Source organism: Rhinolophus ferrumequinum, chromosome 18 (assembly GCF_004115265.2).
Source record: "Rhinolophus ferrumequinum isolate MPI-CBG mRhiFer1 chromosome 18, mRhiFer1_v1.p, whole genome shotgun sequence".
NCBI classification, from domain to species: Eukaryota; Metazoa; Chordata; class Mammalia; order Chiroptera; family Rhinolophidae; genus Rhinolophus; species Rhinolophus ferrumequinum.
Genome location: NC_046301.1, coordinates 8668891 through 8691376, shown reverse-complemented (window position 1 = coordinate 8691376; position 22486 = coordinate 8668891). Strand labels below are relative to the sequence as shown.

At 34.3% G+C, this 22486-nt stretch overlaps 1 protein-coding gene and 1 pseudogene across 5 annotated transcripts in view; both read right to left on the bottom strand.

Moving 5' to 3' along the window:
• Positions 1-2313: 2313 nt before the first annotated feature.
• LOC117038423 (translationally-controlled tumor protein-like) lies at positions 2314-3001 on the bottom strand (annotated as a pseudogene).
• A 726-nt stretch (positions 3002-3727) lies between these two features.
• Positions 3728-22486, bottom strand: part of ABHD18 (abhydrolase domain containing 18) — a 38945-nt gene continuing 20186 nt past the window's right edge. For 2 of the 5 annotated variants that reach the window (XM_033134293.1, XM_033134292.1), the window contains 9 exons: positions 20463-20541; positions 20262-20359; positions 18694-18711; positions 15479-15617; positions 13188-13277; positions 12439-12540; positions 9649-10027; positions 9048-9210; positions 3728-6069 (listed from right to left, as the gene is read on the bottom strand). In XM_033134293.1, the coding sequence (XP_032990184.1) occupies positions 6018-6069; positions 9048-9210; positions 9649-10027; positions 12439-12540; positions 13188-13277; positions 15479-15617; positions 18694-18711; positions 20262-20359; positions 20463-20541 (1120 nt within the window). In that variant the 3' untranslated portion in view covers positions 3728-6017. Of the gene's footprint in view, positions 6070-9043; positions 9211-9648; positions 10028-12438; positions 12541-13187; positions 13278-15478; positions 15618-18693; positions 18722-19852; positions 19926-20261; positions 20360-20462; positions 20542-22486 lie in introns of those variants that run through there. The other 3 variants (XM_033134294.1, XM_033134296.1, XM_033134295.1) reach the window with 3 other exon arrangements.

Here is a 22486-nt window from a genome sequence, read left to right as displayed (position 1 = left end):
GGGGTCTTTGACTTATTTGATTTTGATTGGTTTGGGTCTTAAATATGACTCTGAAGTACATTCTAAACATTTGAAATTATGCTGTGGTTATCATACCACAATAATCTCCCTGATGCATTGTGTCCTCTCAAAAGCTTTAAATGCATATTCACGGACAGTGACCATCAGGCAAATGATCTTAAAACTGGAATATCAAAAGGGAACTAAGAATGACGGACTAAAGATTGTGAGCCTGAAGCTGTGACCTGATTTTTTTTTTTTTTTAATAACGGAAAACTGGAATCTAGAGCACAGGTATAGGGTTCTTTTCAGAGGGAGAATGGTTCTCTAGGCCCTCAGAAGTTATGAAACACCTAATTATCCTTATACAAACTTGATCACATTGTTCAATGAGCCTTGTTTTTTGTTTGTAGTATGCTAATGTATCATCAGATGATGGAAAGCACTCCTTCTCCTGCTCCTCCTCCCCCTACTGTCTCAGGAAAGACCCACAAGAACATCAACATCTTTGTTTTTATTACCAGTGCAATTTAGGTTCAAGCTGGCAAAAACCCAACGTGCAAACAGCTGTACTTAATGCTAGAGAGATTTCAAAGACTATATTAGATACAATCTTGTTTCAAAGTCTTTCTCCAAAGAAGATAAAACTGAACCCAGAGATTTTTATTTTTTAACTTCCTATAAAATGACTTTAAAAGACCAATTTTTCAACAAGATTCACACCATTACCTCCAAGTCACAGAGCGTTGGGCCCTGTTTATCATAAGCATGAGCTAAATGCCTGGATAAATACTAAATACTTTCAGTGATCTCTAACCTTCAAGGCAAGGCTAACATTAATGTCTGTTTGAAAAGTGTTACATGCATCTTCCCTTTAATAAATACAACTGACACATTCAATCTTATATACAGTGAGAGTAAAAACAACTTCAGAAAATTTTGCTTTTTTCACTTATCTGTACTATATAGATTATATAGGTAAAAAGAAACACAGTGCTTGCTATGCAAACAGTTTCAAAACAAATCTAGGTTACCTTTCCACAAGACTGCTGTTCCTAGTTAGGTAGCTCTCTTTACTTGTAAGTGGGGTGAGTTTTAATAGGCCAGTTTAACAGAAATAGGAACTCTCAAATGTTTAAGTGTCTTGCCTAAGAACTGCCAATAATAGCTAGGATTGACAGTCAAAGCTCTCTGCCTTTCCTGTCACCCTATTTAGTCTTTTTTTCTTTTACAATGTGGACCAAAAAAAAAAGGGGTTCTACGGAAAATAACCTCACAGGGTGATCTGATCATAAATTCCTAACGGGGCAGGTCCTGGTGGGGAGTCCCACCCCAGGCCTATAACTTCTTTAGTGAAAGGTGTTAAGACAGCCCTGTCCATTGTGCTTGTGCATCTAGGTTAGCACACCTTTGAAATACCAGAAGTAATACCCCTGGAAGGGGTATTAACCCTCAAGAGAACCCATAATCTTGTTAACTATCCTGTAATCCAATCCCCACCTTGCTTTTCTGACCTCCATGTAATTTTCCTTATGTTCCCTCCGTAATTTCAAATGTATAAAACAAGCTGCAAAACTGTTACTCTGGGAGCATTTGAGATCTTGCTCCCCGGAGTATGTCATCAGTTTGGCTCAAATCAATGCTTATAAAAATTTTCTATAGGTTTGGATGTTTCTTACATTGACAAATTCATAAAGGTTACTAATACTAACCCCTTCTATACCCTATTCTTTGAAAATCACTGTTCTTTGAAACCTGGAAGAGAAAAGGTTATGCTTTTTTGTACTTATACTTTATTTTTGGTTGTTTTTTTTTCCTTCTAATTGTATTAGTCTTTTATTCTTTTGGTCATCTCTTCCAGTGTTTATTTCCATTTGTAGGTAATGAAATGTCTAAGGAATCCACTTCAAATGTTGGATGAGCTGTGAGCATGGTCTTTCCCTTCACTTCAACTCCAAATTAAGGTTTTTTGATCCTTGCTTTTTATATTCCAGTCCCAGAAGTAGTTTTCACTGTAGAAGTTATCTGAAGACAGTCTTACGCTTTATAGCAGTGGCTGTAGCAGGCTGTAGCTTCTCCAGAAATGCTACACAGGATGGATTTAAATATGTATTAAACTAAGAGGCATTCTCTCAAATGAGTTTAAATGCATTTTATTTTTAGGCAACCTAACATGACATGTTTTTTCTTAAAAACAATGCCTCCGCTCCAAATAAATCAAGGTCAAAATAAACGAAGAGCTAGTCCTGGTGTATGGATGAACAGCAGCAGCCAGTTATGACGACAGGTGATGGATCCAAATGGCCAACTTTGTCAGCATTCTTCCATTTCTAAACCATCCTTAAAGAAAAATTATATATGGGGTCACCCCAAACTCACAGCAGTCCAGCAGCGCAACTGTGCCATCTGTATTCATGTTTTCACCAATAAAGAACTGGTAGTTTTGGAAATTAGCAAGGATGTGCTTGATTTGTTCTGCAGCCCGTCATAAAAAGGGTTCCTCCTCCTGGTCTCTGTTCTTCAAGATTCCCTTTGATTGATTTCATGTAATCCTTGATGTACTCCTTGTCGGCTTCTTTGGTGAAGCTGATTTCCTGCAAATGATGGTTCATGACAATAACACCAGTGACTGTGCTTTTGGTACCTTCGCCCTTGGGGCCTTCAGGGGAGGCATTCCCACCAATGTCACCCTCTGTCCTACTGACCATCTTGCCCTCCACCTCCGGGCACAGCCCATCAGCAATCTCCCGATCTCACAGATACCAGAGATTACATCAGGCCTGATGAGGTCCCCATAGATGATCATGATGGCAGCTGAAAGGAGCCAACAGCGCTGGCTTAGCAGGAGCAGTGCTCGGGGGAGAGGGAAGCGGGGGGAAAAGCTATTTTTAGTGTATTTTAAAAAATAATTATTACTGTTATTTGTGTTATTGTAAGTTATTGTTAATGCTGCCAATCTACTGGCCAAATTTGAGCAACAAACTGCTAGGGTACTTCTTCCTTTGTGGAATTTACTCAGGTACTGTATATAGGAAAATTGTTTTACATCCATCACAGATTAGGCTTTTTACAGTTGTTTACATTTTCTTTTAATTAGCACAGTCTGGTGAATCTGCACATTTGCTCTTTTGGTACTGAATAAAATGTTTCTGGGTTTTTTGGTTCAACATTTTCTAGTTAAAACTATTTTCAAAGTCCTTTATACAATCATTGATTTCCTAGGATTCTCCCTATGTGAATATTCCTAGAATTGTTATTCTACTCCTGCAAAATGTACCTTTTCCTTTTGTCTCAGCTGCTATAATCTTTCCTTTTACTTCCAAAGCCAGTTTCTATAGTAGTCTCTGCCCAAGACCCCCTTCAGTCCCACTGCATCCTATAGGTAAGTTCTTATTTTTAGATTTTGTTTGTAGTATGTTTACTAGTGTAAATGCAATCATATCCAATAGTGAGTTATACAACATTCAGATAACAGTGGTCTGTCAGAATGCTGGTTTCCCTGGGATCACACATATTCGGAGGGAAAATCTGGCTCTTGTTATAGATACTGAACACTAATTATTCTGCTGGAGCCTCCCTAGCTTATTTCTGCCTTACCTTGTTTGAGTCATAATATTACTAAGGAGGAACACATACTCGGTTCAAGTTTGGATACATTAATCAAACATGACACATATTTTCTATATTTAGAATAATACCTCTTGAACATAAATAATTAACTTTTTAAATAAGCTTTTATTGTGAAGTATAAAACATTTGAAAATGATTTTAAAAATTTCAGTTACAGTATTAACAATTCAATAGTCTTTACAAGAGAAAGCACCACATTAAAAATACATTCATAAGAAACAATCTAAAATGTATATGCTAAAATTATTTAATAGTAATTACATTAGCAAATCATGAAATTCAGAAAATTGTTCTAATCACAAATCTAAATCGGGTGTCAAACTCAGATGCCCTCAAGGATATGTAGGAACCACAAAATAGTGAACTAGTCTAGTATAGGAGGGAGTCCAGGCGCATGTGGCAAACTGGGAACGCGTGTCAATCTAAGCATGTTTCAAATTTTGAAATGTTACGTACACAGGATGAAACAGCTGTGGGCCACGCTGGCCTATATCAACTACCAGTTTGCAACCCTGGCCTAAATAATTTCTAGCAGTTTATGTCCCCAAATGACAGATAGCACATGGGTGTGTGTGTGTGTGTGTGTGTGTATGTGATGAAGCTGGTCACTATTTTGGTGGGAGTGGATAAAAACTTCAAGAAAAGGAATTTTGTACTTTCAATCATGTTAGGTAGCTGCATGGATATATTCTTAAAACATGGTTAAGAAATAAAAATTTTAAAATACTTTCACATTTATTTGGGAAAAATTAGTTATGCCTAAGAGTTAATTAAAATGAAATAAAATTTCAGTCACACACCATAGTACATTATTTCTTAGTGAGAAATACTTATGTGAAAAATAAAGTATTGGTTTTACTGAAGCCATTGTTCAGAAAGCATTCAATCATACTACCTCACAATATACAAAAGAAAATACTTGTAATTCATGTTGACAATAAGTTTTACTTTATCTTTAACAGGTATATTATAGAAGAACTTTAGATTTTTATAGTTTCAATTAAAAGTAAAGGTTCTAGTCTGAACCTGTAAAATTGCTATAGTTTAAATGGCTGTAACCATGTGGGTTTGTTACACCAAAGCAGTTTTACATAACTTCTAACTCCAAAAAAAGAAAAAGAGAAGGAAAAAAGGAAAAGAAGAATTTACATCTCTTGCCATCGATGACTTTACATTGATAATTTTTAAAGATTTTAAAAATTAAGGTGATGAAGGCATTAGAGTGACAAAATCACCTTTAAAAAATGCTACAAAGGCACATTATAATTTAAATATCCTTACTAGATTAAGACTACAATTTAAAAATAATCTATAGACATCACAGATTTCAAACAAATAAAACTCAAATACATTTATTCCAAGGCTTGATACAACACCCAAATATATTTTCTACTTTTAAGAATATTTTAACTCTTAGCTTGAGAAGTTTATCATGAAAAGCACCAAATCTAGCCATGAAATCTTCCAATTTAAAAAAGTTAGTAGTTATATCTTTTCTGTAAAGTTCATTTGGAACAAATCGATTTCATCGTGACCATTAATTTTTGAAATTAGAAAATCAAAACTGTTAAGTACTTGGTTGGCCTAAAGTAAAGTTAGATGTTTAGCAAACCCAGAGTAGGTATGTAAGAAAATGTGAAGACACGATATCTATCAATTAATGCAACACATTATTTCCATTTTTCATGAATTGAAAGTTTTTAAGTAGGAGACATACGTTTGGCTTTTTTTCCTAACCTAATATTTGTGAGTTTTAAAGTTTGGCGACGTCTTACACATCTTACCTGCATTTTCACATTCATTTTAATTATTAAATCACTTAAATATGAAATACTCAGGATTTTTTTAGAATTCAAAGTTAACACTGATTTTACACATCATAAATATTTCCATGGCAGAAAATTAAAGGTTAAAATAAGATTATAAATTCACTATGGTTCCATAAAAAAATACACGTTTCTCAAAGTAAGTCAATAGTAGAAACATATAAGGGTATACAATACAGGCTGATGTATTATATACTTTGTTTGATTTGGCAGTTCTATAAAAACCAATGGTTTCTATGAATAAATTTATTTTAATAACTTATTAATAAATTATAATTTAAAATGTAAAGTTTTCATAAATAGTAAAAACAAATTATATATTGAGTGTATGGGATTCCCATAAACAATAACAAAATACTTCAACGTCATTTCATCCAAATACTGGTTTAAAGTTATTCAAATGCATTTAAAGGTTATAGTTGACTGATCTGTAACACTGGATTCCAGACTAAATTGGCAGCAGTTAGATATTATCGTGGTGTCTGCTTGTTCTTCACATCATCAAAGGATGAAACTCCTTTTGTAAGAAACATGATGGCTACGTTGATTACAGTGATCCAATTAGTTAGCATATTTATGGAGAAAGCGTTCAAATGCATCATAGATGGCTCGTCTAAAATTAAAAAGGAAAGAAAAACTACAAGTAATTAGCAAAAAGGGGGGGAACGACAGAAAGCTTTTACAGTAAGTTATTTCCAAAATTACCTTTGACTTGCAACCTGACCTCCTCTCCAAATAGCAGTAAAAGAGGCAGGTACCAGAGAGTGGGTATTTGGATCCATGTAACTTCACCACTACTGTAAAACCTCAAATGTACTTCCAGCTGATGATGGGTTCCGAAGTACCATTTTTTCTGTGAAGCACTTTTTTGTGCCTTAGGATTTATATAATATGTTTGTATATATACAGAGGGTGCCAAAAAAATGTATACACATTTTAAGAAAGGAAAAAATTATATTAAAATTGTAATACAATGAATGTCGCTAGCATTCATTTGATTGATGCCATCTTTTGAGCGAACGTCATACTACACATTGCTACATAATTCAATTCAACTTGAAATCAAGTAATACATAGATAACATCTCCTGAAATGTGTACATTTCCTTTTTTGGCACCCCCGGTATATATGTATAATACATAAAATGATAAAAAGGGAAAAGCTGTTTTTAGTTTGTCGTTTGTTGAATATTAACTGACTATATAACTTTTCAGAATGTAATAGTCAATCTATTTCATAGACTATGATATAGATGCTTTCTGTTTATTAAAAAAAAGACATGTCCCTAGCAACTGAATTTAAAATCAAAACCCTTAGTTTCCTACATTAACTTTACTGGGTATTTTAATATTTTAATTAGAAAGGAATAGTCAAATTGATCTGGCCCAGGTCCATAAGATACTATTTTTAAAGCTTGTTTTTTTCATACTGTGAAATTCTACACTTTCATAGTAGAATGTTCAGAAAATCCAAAAATACGGAACAGGAAAAAAGTCAAAATCCAATTACTCTAAGATATCTACTTTAATATTTTCATATATTTTCTTTATGCTTTTAAAAATGCATACATACCTTTATATTTTCACCCAGCTTAAATAACTATGACATCATATTACTTCTGTATCCTAAGCATTTCCCCACATCTTTAAAAAGATAGTAAGGTTATCTTTAAAACCAGCAGCCTACTGAAAGATTATGATTTCCAATATGTTGGGAAGACACGGCTTTCCATCACAATTGAATTTGTTTGGCTCAAAAATTTATTCCTAGTAAAATGTGACAAGCAATGATAAGGGAAACAAACTAAAGATGGACATTGGCATGTTGGTATAAACACATCAAGAGATTTTGTTTTAGGGCAGTTGTAAGAGTAATAGTTTACTGCAGGTGAGAGAGAAAGAGAGAGCCCTGAGATATTTGTCCACTGGACAGTTTTTCCCCCGGAGTTAGTCCTGGACAGTTGCTCTGCTACAATACGTATCTTTTACTTCCTGGTACCTAAGCGTTGCAGCGTAGGCTTGTGTACATGGTATGAGGAGGGTTAGGAGAGGCATACTAACATATGCCTTTTAAATCATTCGAATAGTCTTGTATTCACTTGTATTATCAATCAGTTCTAGATAACAACACAAAATAGATATTGTATCACATAAAAGAGTGGCTTGTTTTACATTTGGTGAGTGAAAAGAATGAAGTTTTAAAAATTCAATTCCAATGTCATCTGAACTTCATTAGGTTTTGAAGTGACTGACGCCACCTGAGCAAGTTATTTAATTTTTTTTGTCTCCTGTATTTCTTTGTAATGGGGTTAATAACTTATGAAGCAATTGCTTTAGTACCTGTCACATGGGAACAGCTAACATTTGTCTTTCTCAAATGAAGCCTTTAAATGAGCACTTTTGAGTTTTTACAGCTTACTTTGATTATATCCATAGCTATTCTTCCTGAATAGCTGAGAAGCTATTCTTCTCAGCCACACTCTCACTTAGACACATAAAAGAGAAAAATTAATATGATACTAATTTACTAAAGCAAGCATGTGGGTTTTCTGTATTCTCAAATACAACAGAACTTTAGACTCTGCTTGAGCAACCCTAGCAACCCTAAGTAGTCACAATTTTTGTTTTGTTTTTGTTGTTTTAGTTTTGCTGTGCCAGAGGTCACATTGGGTAGGTAGTCTGCTCACTTACTAACAGGGACTCAAATGCTGAACAAATATTTTTTTAAAAGATTATACAATAAAAGGAAGATTTACTATATGCTTTAAGACATTACAGACTTAAAGAATTAGTTTGTATTCTGTACTTAAAAGGGCAATATCTAGAAGTTGAACTAAATAACAACATACAAATATTTCTTAGATTAAAAAGAATTAAAACATGTCAAACGTATAGTACACATTATTTTTGTATTATATAGCTATCCAGCTGGAAGTTTGGGAATACTTATTACACACAGGGTACTGATCTAGGCACTTTATGTGAATTAATGTAACCATTAATGATAAATACATTTCAATGATACCTTTTACCATCAAATTTGAATACAAGTAGAAATAATGCAGGATACCAAAAAACATGAGTTATAACATAAAAGTTTTTATAAGTTCTAACAAATACTGAAGTCATAAAAGGTTATTACCATTAAAACCAACATTTCACTTCTCATTTAAGGTACAATATTCACTTGCTCCTGAAAAACATTGCTCGATTTTCCATAGATACTCAGGCCATTGTGAGAGCAGAATATCCAAATGGAGTAGAAAACTCAAGATGAACCAAAGCAAGTTTTAAACACCCTGTTGTTCCTCCCTACCTCCTAAAAAACCTGGCTGTTAACATCTGAAGAGGATAAAACCACACAATAACACATGCCTATCCTATGCTACTTCCTAGTTCTCTAGGGGAAAAAAAGAAAAGAACAGGACAAGAAAGGAGAGTACCACAATGTGAGAATTGGGGGAGGCAGGGAGGAAACAAGCGGACTAACACATACAATAAAAATACCCAATCTTTTATATTTGTTGAGACAAAAAAAATCTAGAAACAAACAAATAAATAGACACCTGTTTAGACCAATCAATCATCTCACCTGAAGAGTCCTTGTTTAAAAAGATAAGCACTGATATGCCCTCCTTCTAGATAACGGATTTCACAGCCAGGCCAAATTTCTTGTAGACTTCGAACTCCTGTTCGGGGAATGTAGGCATCTTCTTTGGCTTGAACCACTATAATGAGGCTTGGGTCAACTGGAACTAGGTATAGAATTTTAAAAAATGCAACATATACACTTTTACAAATCTCTAAGATTTTTATATAAGTACTGTAATTATATTAGAAAATAAAACACATCATACAGTACAGTAAGTGAAACAGTTGTCAAACTGGAACTATATTTGATTAGGTTAAATATCAACTACAATATACCATATCACAATATCATCTCTACTACAGTGAAATGAATATTCTAAAGACATAAAAATCCAATGTTTTAAAGGAACTAACAAGATGGTCTTAAATTATCATGGATAAAATATGATATTTAAAGAATCAACTTATCTTGGAAAACATTCTGGAGCCAACAATAAATATACTCTTGAAAATACAAAATTATCTCATAAAACATCCTTAAAAATATTTCACAAATATTTACACATCAGCAAATATTCTCAATTTCATATAAAAATTTGTACCTGAGAAATTTGCTACATGAGTACATTCATCCATGACTCCTTTCATAAATATTAAAGATTCTTTCTGAAGATTCTTTCTTCTTTGTTCTTCACTGAGTAGGTGGTATGACTGAGGATTACAACTTGTGTAACTACTTTTGTTGTTTGAAAGTGTTTGATTGAAGCACTGCATCTTAGAGGTATCTTGCAACAAGAGTTCTTCTGATGTGGCACTGAAAGATGTTTTACTAGATTTATGGCACTCAGCAGGTTTTGGGGACACAACTTTGTCTGTCATATCTAAATTTAAAGTTCTAGAAACTAGATTAAGGTTAGTGAGCTTGTCTGTACTGCTAGGGAAGCGTTTCACGAACTCTTGTCCCATTTTGAAAGAATCTGTCTGAATATATGAAAGAAAAGAAAACATCATTTAATACAAAATAGGATCTTATTTAACAGCCTTGTTAAAACAAAGAGATGTCACAAATGTCCATCAATGAATAAATGGAAAAACAAAATGTGAAACACACATACAATGGATTATTATTAGGTCTTAAAAGGGAAGGAAATTCCGACACATGCTAAAACATGGATGAATTCTGAAGACATTATACTAAATGTATAAGCCAGGCACAAAAGGACAAATACTGTGTGACTCCACCTTTATAAAAACCTAGAGTAGTCAAAGTCATACAGACAGAAGGTAGAATGGTGGTTGCCAGAGGCTAGGAAGATGAGGGAATGGAGAGTTATTATTTAATGGGGACAGAGGTTCACTTTAGAAAGATGAAAAGTTCTGCAATTGGATGGTGGTGATGGAGGAGATGATGGTCACACAACAATGTGAATCCACTTAATCCCACTGAACCGTATACGTAAAAATGGTTAAAATGGTATATTTAATGTTGTGCATATTTTACCACAAAAACAAAAAAAAAAGGAAAAGAGATGTCAAAATTTAACTGAGTGCTAAGATAAACGACTTGTATACTTTATGGCTAAATGTTTCCTACTGAACAATAAATCATTTAGTCTGTCTCATGTTTTTATCGCCAAAGTTTGGAAATAGATCAATTACCAAAAGTCTTACGAGTGTATCCTGGCAGTAATACACCAACCACTCCAAATCCCTTTCTCAGATTGAACTAAGAATTAAAAATTATCACAGAAAAAATATTACCTATTAAAATCTCAGAAGCATGTACTAAATTTAAGGACTTATGAATATAACATAACTTCAACTGAAAAACTGTCAAATGTATGAACCTCACTTAAAAAAATGCATGGTAAGTTTTCTCATAAGCTCTCCAATACAAGTATCTCTCTGATTGTATGTTTAGTGGATCACAAAGAACTAACTAGCAGGTAGAGCTATTTTGTGATGAAGTTCTTAGGCAAGTAATTAACTAGACTTACTTTGTAAGAGTAAGGTTTGTAAGTGATGAAATTATAAATAAGAACTCCTCATTGATACCATGTTTCCCTGAAAATAAGACCTAAACGGAAAATAAGCCCTAGCATGATTTTTCAGGATGACATCCCCTGAGCATAAGCCCTAATGCATCTTTTGGAGCAAAAATTAATATAAGACCTGGTCTTATTTTCGGGGAAACACGGTAGTAGAAAGATGGGGAAACACGGTAGTAGAAAGATCCTTTTTCTTCCCCCGCTTTTTTCCACCACCACCCCCAACTCCGGTTCAAGCCATTGTTTCTCAGTTTAGTTGTGTCCCCATGCTGGTATGAGCCTTGTGCTCCCCCCGCCCCCAGCTGAGGCAGTCAGTCGCTAGTCGTTGGTGGGCCATTCATAACAGTTCACAGCAGCCCACGCCAACCTCCGGCTGCTCATGGCAGCCCAGTTTCGGGGAGAGCCGTCCTTCACAATCTTAGCTGTAGAGGGCGCAGCTCACTGGCCCATGTGGGAATCGAACCAGCGAACTCGGCATTATGAGCATGGCGCTCCAACCACCTGAGCCACTGGGCCAGCCCGAAAAATCCCTTTTCTTTCTGAGATATTTTGTTGTCATTCTTAGTAACTTTTAAAGTGATGTGTGAAAATTTTAAATTTATGAAAAGAAAAAAATTCATAAATAGAATTGGTCACTTAGGTGTGTAACAGGGAACCAATTCATTATCCTGAAAAGTGGCAAATTAAGGGAAAGAATGAAGCATTTTTCCTGCCTTTACTATATGAACTACTAGGTAACCAAATAATAGATGAGAGAAGTACTTTTTTATGAAAGTACTCAAAGTAATAAATGAAAAAGAAATGAAAGGATTAGAATATCAGGATTTTGCAATCCTCAAAAAATTAACTGCAAGCAGTAAGCATGAATGGAGGCTTATACCACAAAAAAGAGACAACCAGATATTATATGCTTCCCATACTCTTATCAAAGGAATAAAAACTGAGTTTAATCAAGCCTCCAGACCTAGCCAATCTTCAGGCATCACAGAGCATGGAGGAACACGCTAAACTGGACCGTGAGAATGCAATCAGAAAAATCTAGACGGTGACGAACTCCACAGGTAAATAGCCTAAGTTTCTCAATAGACAAATTTTAAGGGAAAGAAAAAGATGGAAGGGAACTTACAGATTAAAAGACACTTAAAAGAAATATGTAGTAAGCCATACATTTGCTTAGCATAATTTTCTGTATCTGTATTTTATTTCATTATTTTTTATATTTGTATTTTATTTTAAAAAAATATAGGACTGCTTTTTAAGAAATTACAATTCTTCTTAAAAATTTGAATCATTAAACACAATCAACTTTCCCCCCAATGTTATACAGAAATTAAAAATACTTACTCCACAATATTCAAGCATGTGAATAATTTCTTCCTCATAAACTGTTTCTGTATAATACTGCTTTTCCAACTCCTTCCAATTAATTGATTTACTCAGCACGCCCTGAAATAACAAACTAAATTAAGAGCAAATCACACCACAGAGCATTTTGTCCCAAATTTTTATTATTACTGTGCAGATAAGAGAACAGCAAGCTCAAGATTTCCTATCTTTAGAAAGACATGCTTATAAGGTTGGACCTTGACTGGAGTCTGGGAACCTGACTAATAAACAGTTCTTTACCCTGATATAAAACTTCCTAAAGGATAAAGTGGGTCTCTGGGCCCAAGATGCTTGTACAAATAATGTAGTTTCTGCTGAACACCTGCTTTCCTTCTGGAATTTTGGCACATGCTAGGCAGAGGGTGCCTAAGTGACTGACGCCCGAGGAAAACCCTGGACTCCTAGGCCCCCAGCGAGCTGCACTAATGGACTGTCACAGCTCACTGCTGGAGGAATCACACACATCCTGGGAGAGTCCACTGAAAGCTTGGGCCTGGCGTCCCCTGGACTTTGCCCTGTGCACCTTTTCCCTTTGCTGATTCTGTACTGTATCCTTTTGCTGTAAAAAGTCTTAGTCATGCATACGACCACATGCTGCGTCCTGTGATTCCTTTTAGTGAATCACCAAACCTGGGGGGTAATTTTGGGAGCCCCCAATTACCTTTAATCATATATAGCTATCTAAATATTAATTACAATTCAATTACCGTAGTGAAGACCCCAGAAGCTGTGGACCAAGAGAGACATGGAATCAATGGCATGGGCTTAGGCCAGTTGGATACCGCTAAGGAAGCCATCTGTAATACGTTAACAGAGTCAGTTAGAGAGCTTTTGTTTAAACTTTCTAGTCATTAAAATAAAAAATATTTAATAGTAACAAGAACTCTGTGTAATAGTTGGTGAGCTAAGACATGAACACAAAGTCTCTAAACACTCCTGAGAATGTCTAGCAACCTCTTCAAACTTCCCAAATTATAAATTCAACAATGACCTATAACTTCCCCCTTAGAAAGCAATCAAGTATATTAGAATATTTTAAGTAACCTCAAGACCCTTTGCAGAGAGCTACTTTCTACTGGTAAATACAGAGCAAACATGCAGAGATGCAGAGGCTGGGCAGCAGGCAAAGCACACATTACCTGAGTGACTTGCTCAGGTACAGCAAAATGACAACTATAAAATCTCAGATCCTTGAAGTTGATGGAAAGGTGCCAAGAATGTGGTAAACTACAAAGCAGAATATATAACTGATATAAAATATGTAATGTGTGTGTTTAGAGAAGGGAAAATGAAAGATGGGGTGTTGTTTTCCATATAAAGACGACAGTACGATCAAAGGCAAGATGGTGAGAAAGCAGAGTCTGCTACGGGAACAGCCAGTAGACTTCAGCTTGGCTGGTCGCTGGGGCACAGGTGGCCAGTGGGCCAGGGAGATCGGTAGGGCTGGAAAGATGATCAGGATCAGATGACAGGTCCCTTTTTCTGTAGATAATGGGAAACTAGTAGAGAGGCCTGAGCAAACAAGTGGCATTTTCAAGAAGTGATTCAAGGAAGCTAAATGATAGTCGTTTATGGGATTGGTTAGAGAGGATGAGATCTGAGGTGGGAAAACAGCTAAGAGGCAGTAAGCAGTCCAGGTGCAATTGTAAAGCCCCAACCTACATTATAACAATGGAAACACTAGTAGGTAGGAAAATAAATCCTTTTCACCCTTAAGTTTCGCTGTCTGGTAGTAGTTGTTTTGAATCTGAGTAAGTTTTTGAAGCTAATATTATCAGGTTCACTCTTTGGTAATTGCTTTAAATTTGAGTAAATTTTTGAACTTAAATTTATAATTGAAATGATATACAACAAACTATATTTTTCTAATGTACTCAGTGACTAATATGTCCAGGTAACGAACCAGAGCATATTCCTGGCTCTCACTGAATCTACTGCTTCATGGAGCAAACAGATCGCTAAAAAAGTACTAATCACAGTACAGTGAAGTACAGTAAGGAGAGGTGAAGTATAGTCTGGAGTAAGGAGGGCTAGGAGTCAGGAAGAGCTTCTCACAGGAAGTAAGCTCTAAATTAGAACCAGAGCAGCAAGCTGTTATTCAGCTGGATGGAAGGACATGGAAGGGGCACTGGAAGGATGCTAGCACCGGCCTAGCTAGAGCCAGGTGCAACAACGAGCCTGCGGCAGGTTTTAAGCAGAAGAGCAGAGATCAAATTTTGGAAGATCACTACGGTGTGGAGAACAACTGTTAAGAAAAAGATGAATAAGAGAAAAGACTAGAGACAGAGAAACCAATTAGAAGGCTGTTTGAGTACACTCTAGAAGACGAAAGTAAAATAGGCTGGTGGTACTGGGGATAGAGATAAGAGATAAATGAAAAGTATTTTCCAAATTAGCCATTTTTACCAAAATTGAGACATTTATATGTGAACCTTGTGTTAAGTTTATAATCAACTTTTTTTTTTTTTTTTAAGGGGAACAGGACTTTATTGAGAACAGTGTGTAACTTCTAGGATTTTTTCCAAGTCAAGTTGTTGTCCTTTCGATCTTAGTTGTGGAAGGCGCAGCTCAGCTCTAGGTCCAGTTGCCGCTGCTAGTTGCAGGGGGCGCTGCCCACCATCCCTTGCGGGACTCGAGGAATTGAACTGGCAACCTTATGGTTGAGAGCCCACTGGCCCATGTGGGAATCGAACCGACAGCCTTCGGAGTTAGGAGCACGGAGCTCTAACCCCTGAGCCACTGGGCTGGCCCTATAATCAACTTTTAATAAAACACTGAATCTAATACCTGAGATAGAATTGTGGAGTAAGTACAATCAATGTTTAATCATACAAAAAAATAATATTACTTCATAACTGGAATGAAATTTTAGAATCTGTTTCTGCTTTCACCAAAACTAAAAGTAATTCTATACCTAAAATGAAATTTTAAAATAACTAGATTCCCTAGATCTTATAATCATAATCACAATTAAAAATCAGTTGAATGAAAGGCTTACGTGTCCTCCCATGGATATTCCGGTCATTCCTAGAGGTCCGTAACCCTCCCTCTCTAGCCAGTGCAAGAGAGCTGCAGATTCTAAAACAAGAGCTCCTCCCATCACAAATAGGTCAGACACGTTTTTTAAGCTGGACCTCCTAGCTCACAAAACAAAAAAGAAAATTATTTTATGTATTTACATTTTATTAACATACGCAAATTTATAGCAGGCAGCCAGACTTCAAGTTTTTCTGTTTTTGAATTTTTATGAATTTATTTGAGGCAAACGACTACATGAAACGGGGAGCAAGATTTCAAATGCTCCCCAAGTTTTTCTTTTAAAGGATCAGATGGCTAAGTAAAACAATGGACTAAGTTGATGGAATTAGAGTGCTACTAATACTATTTTACATAGTATTAATCACCTAAAACTTAGTTTTACAAGTTATATCTGTTCAAAAGCATATAATCTTTATTGAATTTCAACTATTTAACTATTTTGAAGTTCAGAAAAGAAAATCTTATTTATTCGATGGCACTTTAAAAAAGCTGTTAAAATATTTGTGGGAAAATAGTATTTCTATACGGCACATTTTTAGTTAAGTTACCACTATTGATCTAAGTCCTTAGAAAGGACTTAATACAATAGAACTTAAAGCATAACATTTTTTAAAAAGCAATGTGAAAGAATTTAACCTAATACTAGGCTCATGTATTACCATAATCTTAAGTACGTTGCTTGTTTTCACAAAATACTTAAGTTATAAATATAATACCATATTGGAAAAATAAATTTTTATAGAAATACATGTTTTAATTTAAAGAAAGACCAATTCAAGTGGAAATTTTTGTTTTTAGAAACTGCTTTTACATGAAAGTACTTTTCCTTATAGGAAGTACTTAAACACATCTTTTTAGATTCCAGAACCATTGTTATATATTAGTAAGAAACAATATTATTTTATTACTAAAGTGACCAAGTTAGAATCTATTTTTCAAAATTTGATTCATATAAAAACATACATAATTGTCTACTGGATAAAATCTTGTTACACTGTACAAAAATTCATTTTATCAATGGTTATTTATGTCTACGTAGAATAATTATATGCAAAGATCCAGGTGGCACCTGAATGCCAAGTAAACAACAGAATTCTCGCCCACTGTCCTACCACATCCTCTTAGAGCTCTAAGCCCATAAGGCAGGGCTTCTCTTTATGGAAACTATGCTATCTTATGTCAAAATAGATCACGCTCATGCTTCATCCATAAAGAGCCCTTTTACCCTTATGTTTGTTTCCTGTCCTCATTCCAATTTTCTATTTCTGATCACATAATTCCCGATTATTTATTTTGACCTGGTATGGAAGTTTGAATTCTCAGGTCCACTTCAGTTTGTTCTTTTATACAGAAGTTACTGATGTGATGTCCATATAACTATGGACCCAGTCTCAAATTATTTAACCACTTTTGATGAAAATAGGGTTAAGATGACATTAAAAGAGAATTGTTTATTATTATTTAAATTGCAAGCCATTTCTTTCTTATGATGAATTATTTTAGAAAAATCAAATACATTGGAGCATTATTATATTTCTTGGGTGCATAATATGTGACAGGATATTTTATAAACATTAAAATTCTCACAATAATTCTGCAATGGAGACATTATATAGTATTCCCACTTTGTAAATGAGGTAACTCATACTTTGGCCAAGGTCCTACAATTAGCAAATGACAAGTTACAATTCTAACTTACGTATGTATGAAGCCAAAGTCAAGAGTGTTTCCATTAAACAATTTTTCTCCTTCTCACTACAACACAATAAACCCTTTTTGGTTTTTAAACACCTGTAGACAGGGTAAAAAATGACACACCTAGTTCTGAATTCAGAGCTTGATTCCAGAGTAAGAATTCTTGAACTATTTAGCCTGGACTTGAATTTCTCACAAGGTTTTACAAAATTTATTCTAAATCTACCTAATCACAGGATACAGATTTGCCTCCGCCCCACCCCACTTTCATCTATATACCTGTTTTATGACATGACCACACAGACACTAAGTCTACCTCCATCACTTTCCAAACTCCTTACATGACTTCTCCACTTGCAGGCCTAACAAACATCACAAATATGTCTAAGTCAGAACTTCTGATTTCCTACCAACAATATCCAATTTATCAACATGTCTTATCTTTCACCTTCTAAATTATAACTCAAATCCATTGGAACTTTGTTGCATCTACACTGCCACCCTCTTAAAGTTGCTCTTTCTTCCCCCAGCATTATTGCACTAATTTCCTATTTGATTTCTCTCGCCCCCTTTTGGGGGTGAGAATTCTGCTACTCTTGCCCCAATAAGCTAAAACAAGCCCTTGAAAACATAAATAAGATCACTCCTATGCTTAAAATCCTCCAGAGATTCCCCACTGCACTTAAAGTTTGAATCACGGTGGCTCTTCCTAATCTAGTCCTTGCCTACCTTTCTCATCTCACTTGGCACGACTCTCTCACCTCGTGCTTCCATTGGGCTTGTCATTTACTCTTCCTTCTCTGAGGCTGACCTTCCTCCAGGTCTTGACCTTGGTGGCTCCTTCTCATTATATCATGTCCTCATACCTAATATTGCTCCAACCTGTACCCACTCCACTCTCTATACTCTTTATCCCACTTTATTTTCTTCACTGCATTAATAAATATCTGAAATTATCTTATTTATTTTTATCTATTTCCCACACTAGAAAAGAAACTCTAATGAAGTCTTTTTGTTGCTGTCTTCCCAGTGTTTGTGGTCAGATATTTATTGAATGAATCAAAATTAAGACAATGTAGATTACAGAAATGCAAAAAAAATGCCTTCAAAGTTCAGCATTTTATAAGACCAGGAAGAGAAAGTTTACCTTCAGATTACCTACATTATGCATTGCAAGAATAAAAAGAGTGTTTAATTTCACAAGTAAATGTACTTTAAAAAGGAAGATGTTTTATCATTTCTTCAGTTAAAGTTTTACAAATAAAATATATTGTCAGCCTATTAAAATATTTGTATCTATATCAGATATTTAAAATGACAAATGCTTAAAATAAAAATTTAAGTTAACATTCCTAATATTGTATCCCAATAATACTTGGAGATTAAACTTATAAATGGTTAACCAAAGACTACCAAAAATTTTAATATTGCTGAAAATTCAGTATAAAGACTGCAAAAACAAAGGTGACATATACTTACATTTGGTCCTTGGGTTTCCTGCAGCCATTTAAGAATGTGGGTCAAAGAGAAAGTTTTAAAATAATTAAATATACTCTGTATTTCAAAACACATTAAACAAAACAACTGAAGTTGAAGACAATACTAAAATAACTGTTTCCTAGTTATCTCTAATGCGCTGTTTAGAAGTTCTCAGGCTTTTCAACTTAATTATTATTTTTTTTTTTTAAATGGCTTTACTGAGATATAATCACATACCACACAATTTACCCATTTAAAGTGTACAATTTAATGTTTTTAGCATATTCATAGCTGTTCAATCTTCAACTTAATTTTAAAATGAAGTTTATTTTTTATATTTATATGTTTATTATAGAAAACCTGGAGAATACAGAAAGGCTTATTAAAAATAAAACTACTTTATCTACAGACTATATTAATATCTTGGTGTATTTCCAGTATTTTTCCTTTTGCAGCTTTTTAAATAAATTTTCCATCTTTATTTTTTTTGCATACCTAGGTCATAGCATAGTTTTATATCCTGTTTTTGCATTATAGTTTTCATATATTACTGTAAACTTTTTAATAACTAATTGTTAAAATTTACTAAATGCTTATTATTTACCAGGTACTGTTCTAGACAGTATTAACTATTTAATACTCTGAATAACCTAAGGGATTGTTCACATTACCATTAGGTACTAAAGATTAAGTTAACAGGTCCAAGGTCATACAGATAGTACGTGGTACTAAAGGTTAAGTAACAGGTCCAAGATCATACAGGTAGTATGTGGTAAAGCAATAAACATAACAAAATCAGTTGCATAATATTCCAGTATTATGAACCACAGTTTTCTCAACCATTTTTCTATTGTTGGACATTTAAGCTATTTCTAATGTTTTACTATTATTATAAATAAAACTAAATAACTTTTCTCTTTTCTATCATTTTCTCTTTCCTTAGTAATTTATCCTTAGAATAAATTTCCCAGAATGAAAATCACTGTCAAGGGATGTCAGTGGGTCTTGATGAATATGGTAAAAATGCTTTCCCAAAGGGTTGAACTGATATTCCGTCATCAGTAATGAGAGTGCCCATTTCTCAACAGCCTTGTGGTTACTGTTTTATTTTTTTTAATCTTTGGTAATTGTTGCTTTAACTTTACATTTCTCTTATTACCAGCAATGTTGAGCATTTCTTTATATCTCTGCATCAGTTTCGTTTCTTCTTCTGCGTATAGTCTGACGTCATCTTGAAAATTAAGTTAAGAACTGTTCTAAACCTCAACTGATACTTAAATGTAAATGCATTTAAAACATGAGGGTTTCCTTAATAGCAAACATTTACCTTATTAATATTGAAATCCAGCATAAGTCTGACAGAAAACAGAAGTATAATTTACCTTTATTATACAATAGAAGCACAATCCTTACTTTGTTTTTTAAGGCCTGAAACAGTTTTTTACTTCATTCTTGCTTCTTAAGTATTTTCTGAATTGATTACTAAATTTAACTAATTTAGAAAAATTGGCTACTATCTATCATTCCTTTTGATGATTTGTGCAAATAAATAAAAGATTTCTAGGTACCACAAAAGGATATAATAAGGGTTTTCTAACAACAAAGAAGCCATCCGGGCTTCTTTAATCATAGGACGAGCCATCAGTGTTCGCCGTCTCCAGTAATGCTACGGAAAGAAAAGATGACAGACATAAAAAATATAATAACCACATCTGTTAATGGGGAGTATGCTGTCAAATCAGAGATTAGATGTTACAATAAAGTCTTACATGATCTCCTGTTCCAGCAAGATGAATGCATACGGGTCTATATTTGCTGTTCCATTCTTTAGGCACAATAAATTGGAACCTATTTAAAATAAAACACATCAGTGAATTCTCTTTGAAAAACTTTTAATGCAAACTTTCAATTCTTAGAAGTTTCATAATTAAATTATGTAGGAGAAAAATCATTCATAATTTTGACATTCAAATTGTAATTGACTGATTAATGTTTGCCTAAAGGTACCAGAGATACTGCAAATTTGCTTTATGTAGGATAGTAAAATATTCAATTACAATATAAACACAGAATTTATTGTAATTATTTTTTACCTTGTTCAATACCACAACTTTCAAAATGCATAATGAAATTTTCTTATTTTATTAAAACATGAATGTATATGGTTAAGTTTTAGAAAACATCTGTAGCTGCATTCTCAGGCAACATAAACTGCAATTCTGAGCTTACTTTGGGCAAGGGACAATATCACTAATTATCTATTGCCAATAAACTGTTGAATAGAACATAGATGAATACATTTAGGATGGTTTCAGTGATTATTTCTGCTTTGTGCACATGGGAACAAACCTTAATTTTCAATCTCCTAATGAAAACTATCAATGTCAACACTCTCCCTCGTCTTGCACTCTCAACATTGTCCTGCTTCTTGATATTTTGAAGATTTGGGGGAAATGGAAACATTAAAAAAAGGTTTTCTGCAAAAAGCTGGACATCTCTGTGATTATTTGTGCTTTTCTTTTGTCCCATAGCAATGGACTTAAGAGATTTTATTATTGGAGAATAGCTTTAAATTAATAGGAATCTTTTATGACAGTACTAACTGGTCACACATCTAGTAGAGGCTCATTAAAAAGTTTGTCTGCTCAAATTACCGTGTCTTCTCACAATCGTTTCCAGATCCCCATGATGAATGGGTATAGGCCACGTGAGCTCCTCTGACACAAATGACCAGGCCAGGTGTAGTATGCTAAATTAGGGCAATGAGATTTGCTCTTTTCGTAATCTTGGAATTAAGACAAGACTCTAGTTAAGAATCTGTTGGGCTTTTGAAAATGGAAGCTCTGTGGGGCTGTGGTAGCTGTATTTTTGTCTGCTGTATGAGAAACACAGAGAAAGCTAGCCAAGCCACAGAGAAATGACATGGATATGGGTCATAAAGCAGAGATAAGAGACCATGAAGCACACAGCAAAGGGAAGTATCTACATAGATCTTGATGGCTTTCCATTTCCAGCTTCCAAAATCTCTTAAAAAAAAAGACGTAAATTGACATTTAACATATTAGTTTCAAGAGTACAACATAATGATTCTCTCTCTATGTGTATATATATATATATATATATATATACACACACACACCTAAATATATGTATATACACACACACATATATATATATATATGTAGTATATATATAGTGATATGATCACCACAATAAATCTAGTTAATATCTATCACCACACAGTTACAAAATTCTTTTGTGTGTGTGTGTGATAAGAACTTTGAAGATCTACTCACTTAGCAACATTCAAATATACAATACAGTATTATTAACTATAGCCACCATGCTGCACATTATATCCCCATGACTTATTTTATAACTGGAAGTCTGTACCTTTTGGCCACCTTCACCCATTTCATCCACCCCGCCATCCCTCACATCTGGCAACTACCAATCTGTTCTATCTATCTATCTTTATTATTATTATTATTTTTAGCTTCCATATGTAAGTAATATCATATGTTACTTGTCTTTTTCTTTTTTTCTTGGTGAGTCTACTTATGTTTATTTATCTACTTTGTTTATATTTTTTAAAAACCAGCTCTTAGTTTCATTGATCTTTTCTACTATATTTATAGGCACCATTTCATTCATTTCTGCTCTGATCTATGCTATTTCGTCCCTTCTACTGACTTTGGGCTTAATTTGTTCTTCTTTTCCTAGTTCCTTGAGGTGTAAAGTTAGGTTGTTTGAGATCTTTCTTTTTTCCTTAAAGTAGGTATTTATCCCTATG